The sequence below is a fragment of the Caretta caretta genome, chromosome 27 (genome assembly GCF_965140235.1).
Source record: "Caretta caretta isolate rCarCar2 chromosome 27, rCarCar1.hap1, whole genome shotgun sequence".
NCBI classification, from domain to species: domain Eukaryota; kingdom Metazoa; phylum Chordata; order Testudines; family Cheloniidae; genus Caretta; species Caretta caretta.
In genome coordinates this window covers 10,884,226-10,905,193 of record NC_134232.1, presented here as the reverse complement: position 1 = coordinate 10,905,193, position 20,968 = coordinate 10,884,226, and the positions used below count along the sequence as shown (strand labels likewise).

Sequence of the window (20,968 nt, the reverse complement as noted above, 5' to 3'; positions counted from 1 at the left end):
TCAGAACACCCATTCCACGGTTGTGCTGCACGTTCCCCTCTGACCGCTTGGCTAAGTGGGGAAGAGCACGTGGACGCGTGGCATTATAGACACACAAACTTCAAGCCGGGGTAAGTCCCACTGGTGCAAATTGCATCCAGACCCAGTAGTCTCTGGCCAGTGATGATCAGAACCAGGGCTACTCAAACCCTAGGAGATTTGACTCAGGAACTTGCACTAGACACTAACCTCCAAGACTCTTGCTCTCTTCAGATGGGAAGTCAAAATAAATAGACTGCTGTCTGCTCTGAAATTCCTGCCTTTGTAGCCACCTAATTCACAAATGCACGGGCCTATCACCCCTGCTGCGTCAGTGATCCAGTCCTGTTGAGAGCGGACATCTGCAGCAACATGTTCACTCCTCTCCATTAACTGCTCTACGCCTTGCGATCGACTCACACAACAACAGCTGCAGAAGGGAGCAAGTTAAAGAGAGAAAAAGTAAAAATCGGGATTATAAATCTAAAATTTTATTGAGACCAAAAACGGACAGAGCTTGGTATGAAGTTAAAATCCAAACACTTACTTTACATTTAAACAATGTTTTCACAGAAACCTAAACACATGCTTTTAAAAAAAGGTTTGTACAATGCAGTTCTAGATACATATCACCCTACAAGGAGGTGCCAGGAGCCTGTAGGAGCTCATGACTCCAGACATTAAATATTTCAGTATTTTTAATAAATCCGTTTGATTAAAAAAATGTCAGCAGAGCAACAGAGCTGGCTCCAGTGCTGAAGTTTGGGCTTGAAAAACAAATCACTTGTTAGGGGAGGATTTTGAAATGATTTCACCTCCCTCTCACATTACACTAATAGGATTAAAAACAGGGAGGAACATGTTATCACATACATACATACATACATACAGAGAATAAAGGGGTTCCCAATGCTGCCAGCTGGACAGAATCCAATTGGGGTTGAAACAAAATCAAATAGAAATCAGAACTTTCTATTTCCCTAATTTCACAAAATAGCACCTTAACGCAAAGGGGGTAGAAGGCTTTTAAGGGGTTATCAATTCCCTCCCCATTCCCCACCCTCTCACTTACAATGCACAAGTCAGTTCTGTTTGGAGACACTACTAATTACAGGCTTGCATCTTTGCCGGTGCCTCCCCCCCTTCGCTCCCAGTAACATTGCTCTAGGGATTGAGGATTTGGACATTCACAGCTTCAGTCTCATACCATTGTCCCTCCCCCTAGTCCTATTACCAATACTTGGGGTTTTAAGTTAATAAAGATGTTTATAAAAGAGGATTCTGGTCATGGATCTGGAACACTGTCAACCGTTTCCCCCCCACCCCATTAAAAAGACCCACCCCACCTCAAACTGATACACCAGTAATAGCAAAAAGAAAAAAACCTACACACATGCTACGTTGTAAAAATGCAGAGTTAACACTATTGGGAAGAAGGCTGTGGGTTGCTGAGATGGTCTTTGAAGAACAAGCAGTATTCATCTGCTCTCCCTTTCCCCAGCCTACCCAGCACCAGCGGAAGGGGCTTTCACTTCCTCTCCAGAAAGCTGCAGAACAGACAGCCTTGAAACACGTCTCCCCCTCCCCCTCATGTCAGGCTGGTTTGAAGCTGGACACTGGCATGGGGCTGCACAGAACACTCGGGCAGCTGCAGGGCACAGACACCATACTGCCTCTTCAAAGGGCATCTTCTCAAGCCACCTCTCCGCTAAGTAGAGCTGCATTCTCTCACTGTCGCTCCAACCCACAGTCTGATCTTGATACAAAGGTTGGCCAGAGCAGGTGTGGGTTAGTTCTTGTCCTCTTTCTTGTCGTCGTCTTCCGAGGGGTAAGAGTGCCATGTCAATCTCTCCTCATAGAACGAGATGACCACTTGGGGGCACTTGATGTTAGCTTCCTTTGCGGGGACCAGGTCAGCCTCATCAGAGTTCTTCCTACAGGGGGTTGGAAACAGGTGTCACTGGCGTAACCCAAGAGGCAGCAGGTAAGGAAGGCCTCGGCCAGATGGGTTTTCCAAGCAATGCTCCAAATGGCTGAGATGCAGGAAGCTCACCAAACAAGTTCAGGTGTAAGCTTGGGCTCAGCTGTTGGTTTGTAAGGGACCGTGGGGAGCAGGGGTCAAAGCTGCAGCCCCGGCCCCGCATCTCATCTGCAGTACGCAACACCAAGCAAGACAAGTAGCTCCCACCTCCGGCCACAGCTGGGGCTGAACAGACCTCGATTCCCCCTGCCCCAGTGGCCCAACCCTGTTTGGCACAGCTGACCGGGGAAGCAGTGTCCGACGTGGCTCTATTCCAGACACGGAACTGGAGGCCAGCACCATCAAGCCATACCCTCCTCTCCCCAAGCTTGTGCCTGTGGCAGAGATCTTAAGAATCCCAGAATCCCAAGGGTCCTACCTGTTGGCAGCAAATCCACGTTAGCCTCAGCGCCGAGGGTCAAGTCAGGCGGCAGCACCACCGTGAGATTTCTCAGGCCAGCGAGCAGAGACTCCCCAGGTGCAGCTCCTTGCCTCTCTGGCACAGAGTAAGTGAAGAAAGTGACTGACACAGACACACTCACCATTTCATCAGGAACATGAGCTCCCCGCTGGAATCTGTGGCGCCGATAATCCGCTCAGGTTCAAACCCCCGGGCAAAGCCTCGTGGTTTCTCTGACTGAAAGACAAAGAGGGAAGTTTCTACTTGCTGTCCGGAGGGGCGGGAGGGAGGGCGGGAGACTGAGACTAGGTGGGCTTCAGGCCTGTGCCTGCAGAAAACTGAATGGGCTATGAAAGCTGAACTCTCCTAGCACCACGAGGGGATCCTGCCAGGTCAGGTCTGAGGTGCAGCCGGGGTGCTTACCTCCTTGAGGCCCATGATGTGGAACAAAGGACCTGATCTCCCAGGCTGGGGTCCTACGAAGTTCTGAGACCTTGCTTGCCAGCCTCCTCCTGGCACCAGCCAAGATGTTCATTCATCAGCCCAGGAGGAGGAAGCCAGATTGGGGGCGTTGTCTGGGACAGCGGGGCCCTTTTCTGGTCCCTTGTCCATATCTGGCAGAGTCCACCAACCCTTTGGGGGCAGGGGAAACTGTCCAGGGTTCTCTGTTCTCTGCTCCCCCTCGTTCCCTTGTTTTGACCTAATAACCTGCACCACTGTCCCTGTTGTGGATTTTTTTATCCCCTGTAGTCAGTGATGACCTGAGGTCAGTGGGGGGCGGTGGACTCTGCCCACCATTCCAGGAGGGCACCTCAGCTTCGCCCTAAACACTGCCCCAGATTTATCAGCTGGCCGCTGGCTCAGAAGGGGAGGCTTGATCTCTAACCGCCGTCACGCCAACAGAGACAGGGAGATGAGAAAGGATGTTTTTGCTCGCCTAAGGATTTTAAAGCACCTCACAGACACAATTAGCCTCTCTGTGGGGTTGGTGACTATTATCATCTCCAATTTACAGCAGGGAAGTGGCGGGGCGGGTCACAGGTTGTCAGCAGCAGGGCTGCAAATAGAACCCGAGGGGCCTGGCTCCCTGTCCTCGGCTCTAACTACTACACACTAGTGATGAATCCAGGAACAAGTCTTCATGAATAGGGGATGGGAAGGTTCTCCTCTCGTAGTCCTGCCTCACCTCTTCCTTTTTCTTCTTTGGTTTGCTCTCCTCCCCTCTGTCCTCTGTGTCAGATTCAGCTTTGCGTTTGCTCCCCTCCGATTTCTCACTCTCATGTGCGGTTTTCTGGGACTGGAGAAACTCTGCAATGAGGTCGGGGCAGTCGAGATTCTCCTCCGGCTCCCACGTGTTATCCTCGCTGAAATCAAAGGAGACAGCTTGCTCTCACTACTACAGCCTGTGGCTCAGGCCAGTGAAGGGACGCCCTGGACACAGGGCCACAGAGATGCTATCAGAGCCGTAGCTGTCTACACCCTGTCTACAGCCTTAGCTGTGTTCTGGGTACCCTGATCTGGAAGGGAGGAGGCTGAGTTGTAGAAGCTGAAGCCTCTCACAGACTTGCCCTGATGGGTAGGTGTGACCCATTTCTATACCAGCCCACATGCACTTCACTCACAAGTTCAGACTTGGCTTTGTAGGGACAGGAAGGGGAATCCTTTAAGGCAATGTCTCCCCTACTCCTCCCACGTACACCGAACTGGATTGACCATCCAGATCAGAGAGGAAGGAGGGGCTGGGGACTGCCATGGCCTGTGAACAGCCCATCCCAAAGGCTCCTCATGGAGAAAGGAAGTGGGACATTCTTGCTCCCCCAGTCGGACTGGCACTCTCTCACCGTAGTTGAATGTCTTAATCATCACCATCCCCCTACGAAGCAGGGCAGGGCAATTATCCCCATTTTATACATGGGGAACTGACGCAAAAAGAGGCTACGTGACTTGCCCAAGGTCACACAGGGAGTCTGTACTGGAGCAGGGAAATGAACCCGGGTCTTCCAAGCCCCAGACTGACACCCTAACCACTGTCAGCACAAGGAGGGATCACAGACTGGGATGCAACCTCTCCACTTACTCTGAGAAGCCTTTCCACTTCAGCAGATACTCCACTTTGCCTTTCACCACTCGCCGGTCTAGGACTTTCTCCACCACATATTCCTCCTCTTCTTCCTCTAAGACCTCCTCCACTTTCTTCTTGTTCTGCTTTTTTCCCATTGTGCTGGCCAGTTTTTCAGCTTAAGGGCGACGCTGCTAAAGTGGGGAGACACACACACAAGTCAGGGTGGGGAAAGCTGCAATACAAGGAGGCAGAGCCCAGGACACTAATGCTGCCTTCTAAAAGAGAAAAAGAAACATATGTACAAAGCCTCGGAGAGTTGGAGCGAGATTGGCCAGCAGAATAATCTGGCTCATCTAAGATCAGATGCTTCCCATTGGATAACGCTATTAAACAGATACATGTTGATCCAGCCTCCTCTCCACACGGAACAGTCCATACCCCCCCCGGCCCCCCAGCCCTCGGTTTCCATCTCTTATCCTATCAAATTCAAGCTTCCCATCACCTTCAAGGCCCTATGGGATCTCTGCAACACATGCCCGCCCCCACCCAATTCCCTGACCTCATGGTACCTGCCACCATACCAGCCTGTGTGTGGAGCAGTGTCCCAGTCCCTATCTGCATAGCGCTCTGAGTTTTCCACCTTACAAAGTGCCCACACTCGGGATATCCCTGCTCCATTCTCACTGCTGACTCCCAAAACCTGCCTTTTTGTGAAATAGCCTCCTACATCTTGCTTCATTTTATTCTCCTATCTAGGAATTTCTATTCCCTACCCCCACTTTGACATTACTTGATTTATTTTCAAAACCTACCCGTGAGGCAGGGAAATATCCCCATTTTATTAATGGGAAACTGAGGCACAGGGACTAAGCGATTTGCCCAAGGTCACACAGGGAGTCTGTGGCAGAGCCAGAAACAGAACCCAGGTCACTTGACTCCAGTGCCTGGCATTGGCCACTGTGGGAAGACAGGACACTGGGCTAGATGGACCTTTGGTCTGACCCAGTCTGGCTGTTCTTTATGTTTGCCTTATTCATATGACCAGCCTTCCTCCCTTCATCTACCTAATTCAACTCCCTTTTTGCAAAGTTCTGTGCTGCATAAAGCATCTCCAAACAATGTAGTAGCAGGAGAACGGCACATGGCAGATAACAGAATTGCTTCTTCTCCAAGGTAACCTCAAGCCACATTCCCTGATAATCAACTACCCCCCTTTCATTTATTATACGCAAACAGGGAGGGGACTAGCTCATGCACACCCTGGGATATAGCTCCCCTACCCAAGATATGGGTGTCACCCATCTGCACCAGTAGTTTCAGTAAGAGCTTCTCCGTTTAAATCCAGTGACTATTAGGAAGCAGTGGAGAGGGCATGGGAGGGAAAGATACTGGTTCACTTTGTGGCCTCCAGCTAGTTCTTTTGATGCAGTTTCCTCATCAGTAAAGGGAATGTAATAATGAGCAGATACTCTGGCTTGTTTCCTCTCCACACCAGGAAAGTCTGCAGCAAGCAAGGCACACCCATGCCAAGCGTCAGTCTGACCCTGCTAGTGAGCCAAACTAATTGCTCTCCTAACTGACACGATACACAGGGAGCATAAGAGTACCACAGCCCCACAAACACCTCAAGGTCACACTGGGTCTCAGTGCTGCAACTCACGCAGTAGGGACCTCTCCCCACCATTCCCAGGCATCAAGACTCCCCCAACATAGATCTGGACTCCGAGAATGGAAAAGCCCCCTGATAACCCAGCCTCTATTCTCCCTGCAATTCAGGCATTTCTGGTATGAGCAATCAGTGGAATTCTGAGCCACCAAGGATACTTGGTCCCAGTTATTAGCTGCACTCACATTCTAGCATTACACCAGGGCAGCATGGTCCAGCTGACACGGTGGATGCCCCCAGTATTAACTGCGGAGTAGGTAGGTCTTGGGGATCTGCATTGTTGGGAGAGGAGGTCAGAAAGCTAAAGCAAGTAAGTCTTTGGTCACTAATACTGTGTGAGGGAGATAGGCATTATTATTCCCACATCACAGACGGGGAAAAGAGGCACAAAGAGGTGAAGTTACCTGCCCTGCATGTCACAGCAATCTTGTTGCAGGGCTGGGAGAATGCAGATCTCTTGACTCCCAGTCCTGTATCTTAACCGCTAGATCATGCTTCCAGCAGGAACTGTTCTTTTCTAATCAACCAGAACAGTGTGTGTAGCTGGCTAGAGTTTTTGCAGCCTAAATGCCAGGGAACAATTTCTGAACAGTCCCGATGAAAGGAATCTTGCCAAGCAAATGACTACAGAGCAGGTCAGACATGTCACCTGTCAAGAGACAATTTTTTCCAGCTGAAGCCATTTTGACTTGCATGTGAGAAACTTCAGCTGGCAAAAATTTTGCGAGTTTGGGTTAGCTTGAAAAGCAGAAAATTAAAAGAGAATCTTGTAGCCTGTGGGTCATCCCTCTGCACTGAGGGAGATGGTTTAACAGCTAAATAATGGTTTTTGAACCCCAGCATTCGAGAGAGATGGGTACAATTCCACATTGTTCAAGGCTGCACAGCTGTCATGCAATTAACAAGAGACACAAGGTGGGTGGCGTAATATCTTTTATTGGACCAAAAGAGACAAGCTTTCGAGCCACACAGAGATCTTCTTCAATTGACAAGACTCTCTGAAGTGGGAGGCACAGGCATGGGCCAAACAGATCTCATTATGGGCACTGTAATTCAGACTCACCAAAAGTCATCTCTCCTAGAGAAGGCACCCTGCCTGGGCTCCCTATTGTGTCGCTTCCAGATGCTCTAAGTGCAGTGAGGGGCTTGGAAAGGCAGGGCCTCTGAGGGCTTCTCCCTTTGGCAGATGCTGTAACTCACGTTTATCTGTCTTGGACCCTGTGACTGAATCTCTCAAACTGATCTCAGCATGTAAGTTCCACCAGCTGCTCAAGTCTGGACCATTCACTTGTCACTCAGTGCTCCACGCCTGCACCGCAGGCCTTCTGCTGGAGCTGGGTTTTGCTGGAAGACAGACTTTAAATCCCAGTGACCTGCACACAACAGGCAACCTTCCCTTTGTGCCCTGCTTTGGACAGAGGCATCAGGAAACCCCTTCCACACAGTCTGGGCTTCAGACATCCTCAGAGGTCAGTCATTTCCTGACAGGGGAGATTCCCAGACACCTGTCCCTAGGTGGCAATCTGCCTTAGTGCGGAAAGCCCTGTGCCATTTATGAGCAGGGCGTTCACAGGATTAGCAACGGAATCCAGACCAGGTGAAGCCATTACTCTGATTGCTGTTCAGTGACCTTGGAGCCAGTCAGGGGGTCTCAATGTAGTTTCAAGTGACTAAGTGTCCCACATCACAAGTAGAGCTGGGCAAACAACTGAGTTTTTGGTTTGCTGGCACTTCCGAAAATACTTAGTAAACTAACACTCTGAACGTTGCGAAAAGTGTTGGTGAATTAAAAAAATACATTTTGGGTCGAACAAACATCATTCAACCCAAAATGCTTTGTTCTGTGTATTCATAGAATCTCAGGGTTGGAAGGGACCTCAGGAGGTCATCTAGTCCAACCCCCTGCTCAAAGCAGGACCAATCCCCAATTTCTGCCCCAGATCCCTAAATAGCCCCCTTAAGGATTGAACTCACAACCCTGGGTTTAGCAGGCCAATGCTCAAACCACTGAGCTATCCCTCCCCCACATGCTAGATTCTTAGAGGGCTAGAGTCACACAATGGCCAGAGGAAGAGGTGGTGCCCTTCTTCTAACATCTAGCACAGTGATTAAGGCACCCACCTGGGATGTGAGAGACCCAGGTTTAATTCCCCCCCCCCCCCCCCCTGCCTGATGTGGAGAAGAGATTTGAATTTAGCTCTCCCACATCGTAGGAGAGTGCCCTAGTCACCGGGCTGTGGAATATTCTGACGACACTCCCGCCGCGCCCCCCCCCCCCCCAATTTCTGCTATTGAAGCTTTCAAATTTGTATAAATAATTAAATAGCCACTGGAGCAAAGACTTACAGCGGGGCAAGAATGACTATCAGCTTGGTGGTCAGGGCACTCACCTACTATGTGGGAGACCCAAACTCAAGCCCCCTACTCCAATGACTGTTGATACAAAGTGGAACAGATTCAAGAGGCGACAAAGAAATCCACATCAGGATATCCCACAGCCCAGTAACTAGGGCACTCTCCTGCAACTTGGGAGACCAGAGTTCAAATCCCTTCTCCACATCAGGCAGAAGGGGAAACTGAACCCAGGTTTGCCACATTACAAGTGAGCACCCTAACCACTGAGCTAAAAGATGGGAGGGCACCCCCTCCCAGCCCATATTTTATGAACAGTGCCTAAATCCTGAAAAGAGGGTGTGGCTGAAACTATTTGGTGAATTTACATCAAACTTGCAAATACTTCTCACCAGAAACCGCATTTTTGATTAATAAACTCTGTGCAAAAACTTCTGCCCAAATCAAATTTCACCCCCCCCCCATCCCAACTAGCACTAACCAGCCCCCTTGTTGACAGCCTCAGCAGTGGGATCAGAGATTGAACTGGCTGTGGAGATTATACGATCCTCTCCCGCTACAGGTGGCTCCTGCAGATCAGGGTTGAGGACCGGCTAGTGTGGTGGCAGCTTGCTCTGCTTATGCCGGCGCTGTTGTGGACACAGGGCTTTGGTCTCCACCTTTGGTCAAAACTAAATTCATCTAACATATTAAACAAAAGAGGGGAGAATCCCAAGATGGGCAGCGTGCTGACAATTTCTCCCACAGCAGTCCTAGGTGCAAGTGACTAACAGAGACAAGACTTTCCTCCAGATGAGCACTCCTGCCTCCCAATTAAGGATCCCACATTAAATGTAGCTCAATCACGGATTTAATGCCAGGGTATTCAGGCCTGACCCAGCAAGGTGCTGAGCCCTCCAACGCAGACTGGGTCCAATAGGAGCCGAGGGCATTCAGTGTCTCACTCATCAGGGATGGCTGGAAAGCTGAAGTGGCATTTTAAAAAGCAACCTTAGAAAAAACACATCAAGAGAGAGAAATGAGGCTGCTGCCTTCTGAACTCCTGGGTTTAAATACACTCTGACAGGGTCTTTAATCAGATGCCAGACAGAGGCAAACCCAAAGCAGCAAGGCTCCGGGTTGCCTGTGGACTTGCTGTTGATGGAGGCCAGGCTGCTTGGCACCACATCACTACAACAATGCACAGACTCCGACCACCAACATCTAATCCCCCAGAAGGAGCCAGCAATGCAGCAGGAAACCGAGGGCTCAGGTTTCACTTGCAGAGGCTCTAGAATTCTCTAGCAGATTCTCAGGCGGGAGCATAATACTCCATCCCCTACAGCAAAAATGCAGAGGGGTGCCAGGAAGGGAGGCAATGAATAGTCTGGTTTCAGAGTAGCAGCCGTGTTAGTCTGTATTCGCAAAAAGAAAAGGAGGACTTGTGGCACCTTAGAGACTAATAGTCTGTGACACTGCTGGTAAAAGGAGAACTCCAAGAGGCTCCATGCCTCAGCAAGGGCACCTGATAAGGTTGGAGGGAGACAGCCGCCACTTCTGGAAAGCCCCCTGTGACGGTGCACTCCATATATTTTATGGAACTATGCTTATGAGTGTAATTATGATGTAACTGGAATACACTTTATGCAAAAGATCTCTTGTAATGTATCATTACAAAGGTTATAACCCACTGAATATATTCCTCCTATTTGTATGCATGTATCATTCTTGTATCTGAAGCTAGAAATATGAAGAATAACTCTGAGGTCCTATTGTAATTATGCAAAGTGTGGGCCATTGATGGTGGTTTAGAATCTTGATGGCTCCCATTGACTAGGACAATTGGTTGTAACTGACAGGTTTCAGAGGAGCAGCCCTGTTAGTCTGTGTTCGCAAAAAGAAAAGGAGGACTTGTGGCACCTTAGAGACTAACCAATTAATTTTCATGAAGTTGATAGATTTCCACTCCATACGCTAAATGCAGTTAGTCTCTAAGGTGCCACAAGTACTCCTTTTCTTTTTGGTTGTAAATGGTTTATTTACCTGCAAGCCTCCCTGTGTAGGACTGGGGGGGTGCGGGGTGTCTTACAGTGACATGTGACCATGTCACATGATACTGGAATCCATCTTAAATCTGGTACTTTTCCATTTAGAAGGAAGGGTGGGGATCCAGAGAGACAAAAGATTCCCACTTCATGCCAAAGCTATAAAAGGGGGTGTAGCAGGACAAAGGGGGCTGCCAGTCATGAGAAAACCCGTGCTTACCACCTGAGATGTCTGCTGGAACTAACAAGGACTGTACCAAAGGAAAGGATTGGGCCCAGAAAAAAGACTAGGAAAGACTCTAGTCTGTGAAAGAAGCTTATCGGAATATCTGAGGGTGAGATATTTATTACCTATAATGAGTTTCTTAATATATTAGGCTTAGACTTGTGTGGTTTTGCTTTATTTTGCTTGGTGACTTTGTTCTGTCTGTTATTACTTGAAACCACTTAAATCCTAGTTTTTATACTTAATAAAATCACTCGTTTTATTAATAAACCCAGAGTAAGTGATTAATACCTGGGGGAGCAAACATCTCTCTCTATCATTGCATATCTCTCTATCAGTGTTATAGAGGGTCGACAATTTATGAATTTGCCCTGTATAAGCTTTATACAGAGTGAAATGGATTTATTTGGGGTTTGGATTCCATTGGGAACTGGGTGCTGGAGGCAGGTAACCTGCTGAGCTGTTTTCAGTTTAGTCTGCAGCTTTGGGGGCATGGACCAGACCCTGGGTCTGTGTTGCAGCAGGCTAGCGTGTCTGGCTCAACAAGACAGAGTTCTGGAAGTCCCAAGCTGGCAGGGAAAACCGGCTCAGAGGTAATTTCAGCACATCAGGTGACAGTCCCAAGGGGATCTCTGTGACGGAACCCGTCACACCCCCAATATGACCAGTGATGAGGAAGTTGACCTACTTGAATACAGTTTGGATCTCGGGGAGCCTGTCTCTCTCTGCAAGGGACCCACGTTTTTCACCATGGGTCTAATGAATTTCAGTCACAGATGCTGCAGAATGTGGCTAATGCTTGGAGACAGAGCTTGTTTTTCATAAAGCATCTAATATTCAGCTAGGGAGATCATTCAGCTGGCTCTGTGGTCTAGGATCCTGTCTACGGCAACTGGATCATGGACTCTGCAATAACACAGTACAGTCCCTATGTAACATGCTGTGGACCAGCACAGATGAGACCAAACCATGGTGCAGCCTCACTTTGAACTGAGACAGGGGGCTCTGTACTGTGAGATAGCTGTCTGGTGACTGTGTGAGTTTAAGAAGATTGCCAGTGGATTGTGCTGTTAGTCAAGGAGCACTGTGACTGCTCCTGCAGAGACCCTGAAACAAGGAGGGATGGGGAGAAAGAGCAAAAGAAATAAGGAGACAGTGAAGAACAGCGGGCAAAAAAGAGGACAGCCAGAAACCAGAGAATGGTGATGGGTTCTAACATCCCTCAGATTGCAAACAGCACAGGAGGCAGAGAACTACACTATGGAAAGGTCAGGCTGCTGTGATCCAGCTCCTGGGCAAAAGACTGGCAGGGGTGACTTGATGGAGAAGCCACAAGCACTGCAAGGAAGGCCCAACATCTACCAAACAAGGGAGGGAGCAACAACATACTGATCAGCAAGAGGTAAGTGGATATAATCTCCAGGCCATAAGGTGACTCTCATGTACCCTTGTTAGAGATTTGAACTGTCTTGGGTCTGTTCCTCTGATGCCAGCTGCTATCAGGAGAGAAATACTTGCCTGTTTCAAATTATGAGGATTCAGATTATCCGCAAGATTTTATTTTTTTAAATCCATGCAGTGAGTAGGTTCTCACATTAGAGCGTGCATTTATTAGATCTTTGTGGTTCTCGGACTGGTTTTGGTAAACTTGAAACTAACTCACGGAGATTAGAGCCTAAAAATTCAGCTTTCAAATGATGAAGTTTGTGCCACACAGAGAGAGAATGCTCCATCCCGTTAAAGGCCCCCTTACCTCCCTTTGCTCCAAAGAGGTTTGTGTCAAGGGCAAACCCTGACATTCACATGCAGGGTCTGTTCTGGGTGGCATGCGGAGAGGCTGTTCCTTTTGGAATAGTTCCTACGCTAGAAACTGCATCTGGCTTTGCCAGAGTTGCTCTCAACAGCCTGCATCCAGTAGGATGCTCTGGGCAGATACATGGCCTGGCTACAGCTTCCAGTTCCAATCTGTTCTTACACACTCTGCATATATTGTCCTTCCTACTCTGAAAGATGAATAAATCAGTGTTTTTTGCTGTAATAAAATGACGGACCCTGCTGAAGTTTGAGAGAGGAGAGACTGAAGACCCCAGTGATGGTACAAACTCCGAGCATGCACTACCCAAAGAGTAATCAAACAAAGGGCTTGTCTAAATTTAAAATGCTACAGTGGCATGTTCTCCCATCAGCAAAGGTAATCCATCTCCCCAAGGGACGGTAGTTAGATGAATGGAAGAATTCTTTCATCGACCTAGTGCTGTCTACATGGGGGCTCAGGTCAGTTTAACCATGCCGCCCAGGGGTGTGGATTTCTCACACCCCTGAGCAACACAATTATGCCAACCTAATTTTCTACTGTAGACCAGCTCTAAAGTAAGGAGTGCTGTTGAGAAGCTGTGCTGTTTCCAATGAGATTCTGACCTTAATGGCACAGAGCCTTTGGTGACTCCTAGAGTATGTCAGCAGTCACAGAAATTAATGAACCAACAAGTGTCCACAGCACCAGAAAACAAGTTACCACAGCACCAGATACAAGAAGTGCTAATTGGCTTCCTTATAGGCAGTCTCAGCAGAGAGGAATGAATGGACATTGAGACTGAGCCATTTTCACCCCTACATGTCAGGAGTGATGCACCAATTAAGGGTTCTTTGATCTCCCAGGTCATCAAGCAAACAGATTTCATCAGCATGATGTTCATTCACACAAAGTTACAGTTGGAAGAGATACCAGGTCACTTTTCCCATCCCCATGGCCAGTACAAGATATTCCCCCCCCCCATTTTTCTGGGGAAATTGGTCCCATCTGACCAGGCTGATTGCTAGGCTATTCCACTCTAAGCAGACCTCACATTTAGGATGTTCTTCCTAATATTCACTTTCAGTTCTCTTTTGCTTATTGTCTGGAAAACAGCCAACTTTGCATTAAAGATATTTTCTGACCCAAGACCAAAAAGGACTTAAATGCTAACAATTCCCTCACTGGACCATCTTAAACACCAGCATTTGGAATAAGGTGGAATTCTTTATAAAGGATAAAGCAGAACATTGGAAAGAGAGAGAAGAGCTTCATGTCAGCAGTTAAAGGGAAAATCCAAGACACATTAAACCACTTGAAAAGAATTCAAACTCCAGTAAAAGGCAACAAGGAAAGAGGCCCAGCACAAAGTATATACAAAAGCCTCCTTTATTGCGACAAGAATAGCAGACAGAGGGGTAAGAGCCAGAATCTGGCAACACTGCAGAGAACACACGTTACTGCATGGCCTTCTGCAGAGCAGCATCCAGGTAGTGAGAGAATTATAAAACAAGCCCGAGAAAAAGCAAACAAAAGTGCTGAATGGAGCATCAACCTCTTTAGCTGCAAAATGTGCGGTCTTTAGAGGAAGGTAAGTTCTACATAGTGTCCTTCTAGTATGTCAGATGCATTTGTAAAGACTTCAATAGCTTTAAGATAGAAGGCTAAGCCAGCATAACACGAGGACCCAGAGATCTATTTCCTTTGAATACACTCAGTCTAACTCTACTGACTCAGAGAATTTAGAGTTAAGTGCAACTTTGATGCTCTGTAACTTAAAATATTTCCCCCAATTCCCCTTCCCAAATTTGGTTAGGATCACACCCCTCTTTGAGGTCTATGAACATGCCAAGTTTATTCAGCATTTGCCAGGAAAAGACAGCATGCGTATTTCTTTTAAGTGGGAACAAGTGTATTAAGTTTTCCACCCTCCAAACCTGAGCACAACTGAGAAACTTTCACTCAGACTTTCCAGAAATATTAGCCTGAGCTGAGATGAAGCAAGATGAAAGCTCGATGGAGAATTTGGGAGAGCTATAAGTGACTGAGCATGGCCTGTCACTCTCAGCTATGACTACATTCACAACTCACATGGGAAGCGTACCTCTGAAGTTACGGAAATCTGCGCAAGGGAACAAGAGATTAAGGAAAAGTCTTGTCTGCGTGGCTGGGCTTTCTAGGTTCTATCTGCATGAGGAGGAAGCAGAGAGAAGACAGAAGTATTTTTACACTCTCTCCTCTAATCAGGGAAATGCTACCAGAGGCAGGGCACAGACTTGATTACTCATTTTTAGTAAAGACAGATTTAGCATGTGGAGACATCTAAAAGAAGTCATCATGGGACGATGCTGCTCAAAATGGCATAAGATTCCCAACTGCCTAGTGCCTGCAGGACAATGCAAACCTCCCTTCCCATAAACATATACCTTTTTACTCAACTTTTTCCAATCAACACTAGTGCTTTCAGGACACAGAAAGGCAGTGTTGGGATAGAAATCTTTTTTCAGCACACACGCTCCTTTTGCCTGTGTTACTAGCACATGAAAACTGAGACTGGTTACTGCCTTTATTCACTTGCAATCTCTGCTAGTTATTCTTGCATTTCATTTTGGGAGGACAGTGAAACACTAGACTGTCTTGTCAGTTTCTAGTCAGTTTCACTGCACAGCTCTCTAGCACTAACACAAGGCTGTGATGTTTGGTTTGCAAACCTGGGCAGGGGCTCTTTAATCCAAACAAATCCAAGATTCGTAGAATCTTTCTAAGTTAGTTATGTTTTTTAAAACTATTTTTATTTTAATTAATAAAACTTACATTTAGAACCTGAACAACCTAGCAGTCTCTTTATCTTACCCACTGGATTTTGTGGTCACAGGACACATGCCTCTCATCTGCAGCTCCACTGTCCTCAACACTCCCAGCACAATTCCACCATCTCCAGGCCCCCAGGATAGCTCTCACCTCCCCAACTGACACCCTTGGTACAGCTTCACCAAGCTCCAGTTTTCGGATCAGCTCCAGTCTCTCCTCCCCCCTTTAACTCACACAAGATCTTTTGGAGCAGCTCCAATTCTGCACAAATCTCAGTGCTTCCCTAGGTCACCCTGGTGCAGCTCCATCCACGCCTTCCTCTTCACCAGGCACACTAGTGCAACTCCAGCATCGCCTCTTCAAATATCCCCAATACTCCTGGTGCAGCTCCATCCACACCTTCCTCTTCACCAGGCACACTAGTGCAACTCCAGCATCTCCTGTTCAAATATCCCCAATACTCCTGGTGCAACTCCATAGTTTCATTCTCTCCCCTTCTTCAGTTTTACTATCACCCCAACCCTGGCACTCTCGAGATGAACAGGGGTCCACACCAGGTCTCTGCCCCATCCTCACCTCCCCCAGTGCAGCTTCATCTCCCCTTACCCTGGTCCCCCTCTTGGGTGCAGCTCCTGCTCTACACGCCCCATTGTTCCCATTATGAACGCAGCTTCATGATCGGTGCCCTCATCCTGTCTCTTCAGTGCAGCTCCATCTCCACGTGTCCCTTCCTCAAGACCCATTTCCACTACTGCTCTGTTCTGTCCTCCCAAAAGTTCCATATCCACCATCCCCATCAGACAGCCCTTGGTGCAGCTCTATCTCCCCCCCATTCCCTAGGACCTCCCTGGGGTAGAAGCTCTTTTGCCACAACTAGCTTCTGGAGAGGTCATGGTGCAGCTGGATCTTACACCCTTTCCCACAGCTCCTACTGCTCCGTTATAGCCACACAACTCCCACCCAGGTGCAGCTCCACCGCTAGGCTGCCGACCGGGTCCCCCCTTCTGTGACGCTCCATCTTCCCCCATGCACACATCCTCACCCCCCCATGACCCCAGGTGCAGCCACGCCCCCGTCACCCCTCCAAGCCCCACAACCCCACCTCCCCAAAGACCTCTGATGTAGCTCTCCCTCCCCAGCCAATCCCAGCTCCCCATGGTCTCCCCTTGAAGCTCATCACACCCCCATCTAATCCTAGCTCTATAATGTTTCCACGCATCTCCCCCGCCACCAAGTCCCAGATTCCCCATTACCCTCCCCATGCAGCTCCCCCTCCCAAATCCCAGCTCCCCCGCAGACCACGAACGCATCTCTCCTTCCCCCTCCCAACCCCAGCTACAAAAGGACCCCCTGCAGCTCCCCCTCCCCACCCAAATCCAGCTCCCCACCAACCCCCCCCCCAGCAGCTTCATACCCTCGTTTAATCCTAGTTCCACAACAATCTCCCCTGCAACTGCCCCCCCCCCATCTCATGGCGCTCCCCTGGCTTCTTCCCCTTCCCCTCCCAGTCCTAGCACCCCCCCTGCATCCCCCCCACCCGGTTTCCCCTCACCACAACTCTCAGGACACCCCCTGGCTTCCCCCCCCCCCAGTCTCAACACACCCCCTGGCTCCCCCTCCCTATCTCCACCCCAGCCCCCCCCGCTCCCGTCCCAGCGCGCGCGCGCGCGCCTCCTGCAGCTCCCCCTCCCCCACCAGCCCCAGCGCGCGCCCCCAGCCCCTGCAGCTCGTCCCGTCCGCGCGCACAACCCCCCCGCGCGGCTCCCCTCAACCCAGCCCCCCCCCCCCGCGCGGCGCGGCTCCGTCCCCGCCCCCCCGCGGGGCCCCCCGCTCACTTTTCACAGCCTCGCCAACGATGCCCGGGGGGAAAGGGAGCCGTGGGGGCGGAGGCTGCGCGCTGCGGCGGCCGGGCCGAGCTGAGGCGGTGGAGGTCGGCGAGGAACCGTAACCGTCGGCGCCGCGCCACAGGCCTGGCCGCTCGCGATCCGCCCTCCGCCAAACAAAAGAGCCCAGCAACCCCCTGTACCCGCCGAGCGCATCGCGCCTGCGCGGCGACCCCCCGCCTCCCGCGGCACGATGGGACGTGAAGTTCCCCGTGGACTACAGCTCCCAGCAGGCTCTGCGGCGAACCTTTCGCCGCGCTGCCTGCTGGGTGTGGTAGTCCGGGGCGGGGCTTGGACAAGCCTTGGGACTACAACACCCCCTTGCTCACCTTGCACAACCAACGTGACCCGAGCGAGGCAGTGCAGCACAAGAGCCCGCCCGCAGCGCACACTGTGTTGCCAACTCTTCCCTTTTTAAATAGCATGGGGTCAAAATTAATGACCACAAAAACCTTCAAAGGAACATTTCAGGATTCAAGCCAAACTCTTAACTAGTAGAGGTCATGAGATTTTCTTAAAGCTCTAGCTCCAGGAGGCAGGTGATTAGGGGAGAATCAGATTTAATTCAGAAAGGAAATTTCTACCTTCATGGTTAGGAAGAATAGTGCGAAAACATGACCCCGTAAGAACACAGGAATCTCCAGAGTGGATCAGACTCAAGGCCTATTTAGCCCACATCCTGTCTCTGACAGTGGCTGGTACAAGATGCTTCAGAGAAAGGTGTAAGAATAGTCCAGCAGGCAGTTATGGGACTGTCTTCCTCTTACATAGATCTCATCCTGATCTCTAATAGTTAGAGATTGATTTAGCTGAAGCATAAGGTTTAATATCCCTTCAAAAACTGTATTGTAATTAATTATGACACTGCATATCCTTGACACCTATTTAAACATCCAGTCTCTTTTTATATCTAGTTACATTTTTGGCCTCAGTATCTTTCTGTGGTAACAAGTTTCACATTTTTATCACGCTTCGTTGAAAAAGAATTTCCTTTCATTGGTTTTGAATTTCCCACCTTTTAGTTTAATTGAATGCCCCCTTGTTCTTGTATTACAAGACAGGGAAATAGAAGTTCTCAACCAACCTTCTTTATACTAAAAAGCCCCCAAAGACTCAAACCAGAATGCAAACAAAAAAGGACCATGGCATTTATTAATTTATTTTTTATTTTTTATTTTTGTTTTGTTTTTGTTTTAAAGCTAATCACATGAGTTTTAGGGGCCTGACTCATGATTTTGGAAAGCTTGAGGTGGCCAGTACGACTACAGCACACCACAGGTCAGTAAGATGTAAAACTGCACCACGCTCTATATAATGAGAACACATTGAGCGTGTGATGTCACACCGACTAATATGCTACAATACAGCGTGCTACACTGTAATACAACACCCTGCGCTACACAATAGTGCTTCTGTACTGCAGAGTACGCATAGCACGTTACACAATGACAATACACCACAAAACCATACAATGCAATGTAATACAGCACAACCATAACCCAACACACTATTCACTATAAAACAGTGGAAAACAAAAAGAAAAGGAGGACTTGTGGCACCTTAGAGACGAACCAATTTATTTGAGCGTGAGCTTTCGTGAGCTACAGCTCACTTCATCGGATGCATACTGTGGAAAGTGTAGAAGATCTTATTATATACACACAAAGCATGAAAAAATACCTCCTCCCACTCCACTCTCCTGCTGGTAATAAAGTGATCACTCTCCTTACAATGTGGAAAACAATACACTGATACAACACCCTATGACACCCAACAGCCACTGTTACCTGGGCAAAAAATGCCCCAGGAGCTTCAATGCCAATGTATTCCCCTGCCATTGCATTATTTAACTCTGGAGAGATCTTTGAGATACACTTTGTAGGAGAGACACAATGGGGCATGGTGATACCATGCATGTCCAGAAAGGCCTGGGACCTACCTGCATGTATGGGACTGATCTGTATTTCCAGAACTCAGTGAAATGGGTCAGGTTTACCAAAGCTTAATAGCACTGTCAGGTGGCAGGGATACGGACTCACTAGATTTCAGAGTAACAGCCGTGTTAGTCTGTATTCGCAAAAAGAAAAGGAGTACTTGTGGCACCTTAGAGACTAACCAATATATTTGAGCATAAGCTTTCGTGAGCTACAGCTTTAGAGGCTCCTGTTACAGAGAACTCAAACATGCCTGGAGCATCCGGTCTTCAACACTTTGCTTCTCTCAGTGGATTGTTTTTATTGGTTAAAGCAAATGAAGTGAGCTATAGCTCACGAAAGCTCATGCTCAAATAAATTGGTTAGTCTCTAAGGTGCCACAAGTACTCCTTTTCTTTTTGTGAAACAGGAAAGAAAGTGGTCATGGCACCAACCATGTGTGAGGTGCAGGAGGACTGCTTACCCAAGTCAAGGAAAAGAGAGGGAGCTCCTTTTTGTTCCCTTCACTTTAAGCCCTGTAGTTTTGTTTTCTGAGCCTTTAGAAAAGGCATGCATCCAATGAAGTGAGTTGTAGCTCATGAAAGCTTATGCTTAAATAAATTGGTTCGTCTCTAAGGTACCACAAGTACTCCTTTTCTTTTTGCGAATACAGACTAACAGGGCTGTTACTCTGAAACCTGAGCCTTTAGGGTTCATCCAGGTCACATTTTCAAGCTTATCTCTGAAGTCAGGAGGGCTAGGAATTGACTTTTGTTTTAAATGAAAGCTGAGATTCCCTTCCCACCTAATCACTTGACTCCAGAAAAACATCAAATGGCATGAGAATCATCATGACAAAAGAATGGGAGTTGGCAACACCTCCTGTGTCCAAAAGCCCCACCCGGCTAAGTGGCAAAGGACTTGGTGAAACAGGAGGAGGTTATAAGGTGGACATAGGGGTGGGGAAGGTTGAAGGGCTGCTGTCCTCTTGTGATATGCAATGTTGTTGTAGCCATGTTGGTCCCAGGATTTTAGAGAGACAAGGTGGGGGAGATAATAGCTTCTGACGGTGAAAGAGACAAGCTTTCAAGCTCCCCAGTGCTCTTCTTCAGGTCTGGGAAATGGAAGGTACAAGGTGGAATAGATATTTGGGTTTGAATAGAGACAGGGAAATAGATTCAATATGTGTAATGACCCAGCCACTCCCAAAGTTAAGTATCCTCACACCTTCTTGTCAACTGTCTAAATGGGCCATCTTGATTATCACTACAAAAGTTTTTTTCTCCTGCTGATAATAGCTCATCTTAACTAATTAGCCTCTCACAGTTTGTATGACAACTTCCAACTTATCTGTATCTATCTATCTTCTTACCATATGTTCCATTCTATGCATCCGATGAAGTGGGCTGTAGCCCACGAAAGCTTATGCTCTTAACACATTTGTTAGTCTCTAAGGTGCCACAAGCACTCCTGTTCTTTTTGTGGATACAGACTAACACGGCTGCTACTCTGAACCCTAGCAAAATTATGAATTTCAGCTCCCAGGCACGTCTTTTGAAGGTACTGCTCAGGTTTCCTTTCCTGACTGTAACCCCCTGTGAAGAGAGCACTATGTGGATGGGCGAGCTTTTCCCGTTGACATAGCTGTTGTCTCCATGTGCGCCAAAGCTGGTCTCTCTTACCAGCGGATGTTGGTCCAACGGAAAGATCTTACCTCACCCACCTTGTCCTCTTGTGAGGCTGTTGTATATACAGGGCACCAGGTGACCTCCACAAATAGGTGCATAGGTCAGACTCTGCC

At 48.4% G+C, this 20,968-nt stretch overlaps 1 protein-coding gene across 1 annotated transcript; it reads right to left on the bottom strand.

Annotated features, from left to right (window-relative positions):
• Positions 1–493: 493 nt before the first annotated feature.
• Positions 494–17,431, bottom strand: CBX1 (chromobox 1). Its single transcript, XM_048830320.2, has 5 exons — positions 17,207–17,431; positions 4,516–4,691; positions 3,625–3,802; positions 2,581–2,675; positions 494–1,952 (listed from the first exon to the last, which is right to left on the bottom strand). The coding sequence occupies exons 2-5, from the start codon at positions 4,653–4,655 to the stop codon at positions 1,808–1,810; spliced, it is 558 nt and encodes a 185-aa protein (XP_048686277.1). The 5' UTR covers positions 4,656–4,691; positions 17,207–17,431; the 3' UTR covers positions 494–1,807.
• Between the last annotated feature and the right edge of the window lie 3,537 nt (positions 17,432–20,968).

Excerpts from the sequence above, each read along its gene's own strand:
- CBX1 (XM_048830320.2), bottom strand. The coding sequence starts at position 4,655 with ATGGGAAAAAAGCAGAACAAGAAGAAAGTGGAGGAGGTCTTAGAGGAA. Across the intron at positions 3,803-4,515 it reads AAGTGGAAAGGCTTCTCAGA|CGAGGATAACACGTGGGAGC; the intron begins GTAAGTGGAGAG and ends CTTTGATTTCAG. Across the intron at positions 1,953-2,580 it reads CTCATGTTCCTGATGAAATG|GAAGAACTCTGATGAGGCTG; the intron begins GTGAGTGTGTCT and ends AACCCCCTGTAG.